The following is a 5416-nucleotide window of genomic DNA, read 5'->3' as shown; positions in this document are numbered from 1 at the left end:
TGATTGAAGGAATTTTTATTGTTTCTGTCTCATGTATATCTGATACTGAGCCAAGAACAGAGTGCAGGTGCTTGATGACTCTCCTTGAATGAAAATTAAATTAATGGAAAGCAGGTGGGTACTTCAAAGGCTGACTGCTCCAACGGTATGACCAAATGTGCTTGCAATCGCCAACCTCAGCTGTTGTCTCTGCCATTGCAAAGTGGAAGTTAGGATTGTAAAGGTGGAAGTAATTACTTTATATTAGAGACAATGTAGAGTAAAGCAGATGAAAGACAAGGGATGCGTACCAGTTTTGTAATATTACAGGGTCAAACTACCAGTCTCTCTTTATGACTGTTACAATCACAAAGTGCCTACTTGCTTTGGCTTTGTATTGTCATTTTGGCGTCCACGTTTCTGTTTTTATAACTTAGCAATAGTGCTAAGTCAGTGAACATAATATCTCTTGTATTGTTACACTTACTGCTTTCACTGTACAATAAACTCATTTTACTGCAGCTGTGTCTGAATAATTTAACGCACCTATTTTAACACCTACATGACAAATCAGATCAATCCTTCTAAACAACAAAGGCACATTCCTTAATGTTTGGATTTGATAATAATAAAAAAAAAAACACCATGACCCAAAAAATTATTTGCAAAACTTGTTAGAAATGTTCCACAGAAAATGCAGCCCCAGCAATCTTTTAATGTTTTTAAAGCAGATTATAGACGAGAAGGGAAGCTGTAGGACAACAAAATGCTGAATGTGTCAAATTCTTCACAGACTTCAGGAAGTGGTTTATCATAATGTCTGACAATGAACACACAAATTTAGCCATCACAGAAGTCTCAGTTTTTAACAACATGTTTGCTGAACCGTAGCTACTTTGTTCCGTAGTAAATCCTTAAAATGTATTGGTGCAGGATAGGAGCTGTTAGACATTGGCAGCCAATCTGGTTTATGCAGTTGTTCTGCATGTTCTTCATCTATCTTTCATTTGTATATCAGACAATTGACTTTTGGAATAAGGAAGGATCAAATAAGTATATTGCAAAACGCAACTCTTGCAACATCTGACAGCTGCAAAGTTGAAAGATTTTTTCTTGTAAGAAAGAAAGATTTTTTTGGTCCATAATTTTGATATTTCTTCTGTTTATGTGCTCTCGTGTTGACAGCTGTCAAAATTAGCATGAAATTTGCACTGTGCAAAACATGTTTCCATAGAGAACAAGCTTCTCTTTTGACAGAAGAAAATTGGTATCTGGCCTGATTAAAAAATCGTTCATCCCCTTGTTAGATAAAGGTAAAGTTTTCATTTACAAAACCAGGAACCAGGAAGTTTGGTTTGAAACATATTGTGTTTGTTTGTGCTTGTTATATCATTGCCCAATATACTATATTGAATAGAATTCTGACCTAAAAACACTGATAAGTTTGTTGTAACATCACCTATGAGAACTTCCATCTACAATGACTCGGAGGATGAATGTAGTTCAAAGTATAAGAGCATTGCTAGCTCTGTGCAGCTAAAGGTTGCTCTCAGCAGGACGCCTGCTCCCTGGGCTTTCCTCCTGTGCCGCACAGTCACTCAGATCAATGTGTTCTTTCACCGAACTTCACAGAGTACATGGTGTTTCCAGCAGACAGGAGACACACACAGCAGTCACACAAAAACAACCAACCTTGCCTCACAACGTAGACTAATCTCTGTGGTATGTCTCAGTGACAGGATTTCAAGTCATTCTAAGGCTCGATGTTGCTCTGCCTCTTTAAAGCAACAATTTCTGTCGGTGAGGAAAATCCCCTGGGATCAATCTGTAATTAAGAAAAAAACCCTCAAGCTGAATATAATAATAAAAAAAGTCTAAGGGCATGTAATACAACCCTCAAGCTGAATATAATAATAAAAAAAGTCTAAGGGCATGTAATACAAGGAGATGAAAACGAGACTGATCCAAAAGATAGATAGAACCCTGGCTTTCTATCTAAGCACTAAACAAAGTGTGACAGTGTAAGCTCAGAGGAATCTGACACTGTCCTTCCACAAGGAATTTCTCCATTTTGTCACTTTGAAGTAAAAACCCCTCATAAGGTACCACAGCAAAAACATCCAAACACACTGTAGTGAAAAGAAAATACTTTAAAAAAAAGAAGATATAGTTCTAATAGTAGTAGTTGTACTGATGGTAAAATGTAATGCTGAACATACAGTACAAGGATAGACGTAGTTTTGTTTACCTTTTAGAAATTCTTATTTTGATCTTATAATTATCCTTCACAGCAACTTAAGGTTTGATCTTGGATACATTTCATAAATAGGCTGACTTTGTACACCTTTTTCACAAATTATTACATAATAACTAATAACTAACTGATTAATAAGCTGTTGACTGACAAAAATAAATCGACTTGTGTTAACATTGAAATTTACAATGTCAAGTCAAAAATGTTTGCTCTTCAGTCGTGAATATATTAGCCATTTTTAAATGTGTTTTGAGTCATTGTAGTATGAGTTAACAGTTCATATCTGTAGACCCAGATGTGATGTACTGTACAGTATAGTGCAGCATAGTAGTAATGCTATAATATCCATATTGATGCACTCTGCTTCACTCTCATGGCCAATCATTCCCCCCAAAGACTTACTCACTACATTCTATTGTGCAGAAATTATACGGATGGATCTCTTTGCAGTACATTTGCCTGTTTGTGGGAGAAGACAAAATTTGAAATCAGCATGTGTGCATCAGGTTGTTTTTCTAGATCCTGTTTCAAAGAGGCAGAGTGAATGTTGACTGCTACACCCCTGGAGGAATGTTGTCCTTTCTTTGGTCTGAGGCTCATTGTGGCCGTTGCCCATGCAAGCCATGCCAAGTAAAATACATTGCAAACTGCTGACTTTGATAACGGGGAGAAATCTGATTCTGTCTGCATGCACTCCATCAAGGCAAGCAGTAACTGCTGTTTCAAATCCCACATGAATGTGTTTACTAATGACTTGCCTCTCAGAACATTTGTGTAAATGAGGGTCTCGGAGTGCAACAGTGCTTTGATACTACTCTCAGACAACAGCACGCACAGTGTTATCTTGTTGGGGAGCTTTGCATGTATGCATGTCTTTTGTGCATTCAGTGTACTACAAGCAACAAGAGGAATGAGGGGTGGAGCGAGGTTGTGTATGTTTGTGTGTGTGTGTGTGTGTGTGTGAGTGTTCAGTGGGAGGAGGGCTTTGAACACTTTCCTAATTGACTTCAGTTTGATATTTCTTAGGGTGGGGTAGACAGAGCACATTTCCCAACATATCCACCACATGAACAGGGAATTGTGTTGGAGGGTCAACATTATTTTGTTTATGTGGTCACATTGCATATTACCAGACAGTATATCCTGATTATTTGCTCATTGTGCAAACAACACACACAATGACGTCTTGTACGTCAACAGTGCTTTATGTCATATCCTACAGCAGTATTCAGTTAGAAAGAACCTGTTGTTTATTTGGTGGATTGCGTCACTGAATCTTTGAGACAAGATGCCCCTGTTACCAATTAGGTAATTTCACATCTTCACATAGTTATTTTACTTTTTAAAGGTTTAAAGGCAAAATAACCTAACAGGCCTTTGAAACACCTGTGGAAAAAATGTTAGTCACATTGTCCCTATCTATGCTTGTACAACATGAGAAAATGACTCAGGCCATTGAAAGTGAGATGTGTTATATGTCTGAATGCCTTTGCAGATGGTAATGTTGATTCTGGAAGCCTCATGGAGCCCTGGCTGCTGCAGGCCAGGAAACATCACTAGCACTAGGGCCATGTGGGACCTCTCCTTAAAAAAAAAGTTTGAGATTTTTTCACAGCCCATTGTAAGCAATCAGGCAAATAGAGGCTTGCAGTCGTGCAGTGCACAGGCACTTCTTTCCAGAACACAGAGAGCAATGCTCAGTCTACTGACAGGCGAGCTAGCAGACCGTCAAGAAGTCAGGACATATTCTCATAGCATTAACAGACGGTAACACCACCAGTGAGTCTTCTGAAGCTCACTTTCATTCTCCTGGGTGTGATTGCTCCTGAATGCACATTCAACCTCCTCTACTACTGGCAGTGAAGACCTGCAGATGCACTCAACCACAGGCTTACTTTTCAACCCTGCATCTGTCTCAACACTCACACCAAAGCTGTACCCGCGGGAGGAGGATACACATGTTTTATTGACAGAGCCACAGGTGGTTTGAGTTTAAGCGGCTGGTGGACTGAAAGGGTTTTTTTCCTGTGTGGTGAGCTGTGGCGTGTTTGGAGCCAGTATGTTGCCTATTGTTGAGGCATGTTTGGTATTCGTCCTGCTGGGCTCAGGGCAAGCTCAGGTTGCCACACAGACTCAGGGGCAGAGCCAGAACCGGGGCCAGGGGCAGGACAGCTCTGCCACCCCTTGGAGGCAGATGATTCAATGGGAGAACAATGGCCGGGTGTTTAGCCTGCTGAACAGTGGAGCTGAATATGTCCCTGCTGGAGCGGGTGCTCAGGACAGAGGTCCCAGGGTAGTTGTAGCAGATACTCGTCTACACTCTTCACGTAGACCTCAGGGAGGCAATGTCCGTCGACAGGCTCCATCAAGAGGATCCTCTGAGACAGTACGTGGTCAAGCAAGGCATCCTTTTGGCTTTGGGCAAGTGCCTGATAACTGGAGACAAACTGCAGGCAGCACAGGTGGTGGTCAGTTCCAGGGATCCTCTAGTACTCGTATTAGGCCATCCACAGGCTCCTCATCTTCATCGTCATCATCATCCTTTTCTTCATCTTCTTATCATATACCATCCTACCCACAGTTCCCATTTCCTCCACAGACTCCCTTCCAACCAGTACCTTACGACCCTAGTTTTGTGGAGGGACCAGTCAGGAGCTACGAGCCACCTTTTCAGCCTGTTGTTGGTGGAGGATATGGTGGTGGAGGGCATAGTGCCGGACGCGGGTATACTGGAGGAGGAGGATACGGAGGTGGTGGTCTGGCCCCAGTGCTCCCGGGCTCGCCCTCTGATTTTACTGACGATGGTTACCGTTACTACCAATCTTACGGCTACGCGCCAAATCCTGTGGTGCCTGCACGTGCTGCCCAACCACCGTTTGCAGATGGTCTGGACCATAGATACACACACAGTCTCTTCAATGAGGAATCTGCTCCTGCTGTCCCAGCCCCCGATAGCAACCAGGCCGCTCCCGTTGTAGTGGACAGGCCAGGACCAGTTGGTCAACCACCAGTCAGGAGCCCTCAATATGAGCAGTTTCCTCCGTTTGGAAGACCCCAGCCTCCTTTCCTGCAGCCCATTCCTCCAGGCAGAAATTCTCCAAACTCAGCCCTTGAGAACCCCAGTATGAATGTCGGGAGTGTGTACCGACCAGAACAGAGAGGTACAGTAAGCTTTTTGTTTGT

At 42.2% G+C, this 5416-nt stretch overlaps 1 protein-coding gene across 1 annotated transcript in view; it reads left to right on the top strand.

Annotated features, from left to right (window-relative positions):
- Positions 1-3883: 3883 nt before the first annotated feature.
- Positions 3884-5416, top strand: part of loxl1 (lysyl oxidase-like 1) — a 16169-nt gene continuing 14636 nt past the window's right edge. Inside the window, exon 1 of the mRNA XM_035651936.1 lies at positions 3884-5394. Within this exon, the coding sequence (XP_035507829.1) occupies positions 4293-5394 (1102 nt within the window). The 5' untranslated portion in view covers positions 3884-4292. The remainder of the gene's footprint in view (positions 5395-5416) is intronic.

Source organism: Morone saxatilis, unplaced genomic scaffold (assembly GCF_004916995.1).
Source record: "Morone saxatilis isolate NCDOM2014 unplaced genomic scaffold, NCSU_SB_2.0 Contig11, whole genome shotgun sequence".
Lineage (NCBI taxonomy): Eukaryota > Metazoa > Chordata > Actinopteri > Moronidae > Morone > Morone saxatilis.
This window is presented reverse-complemented; position numbering and strand designations above follow the sequence as displayed.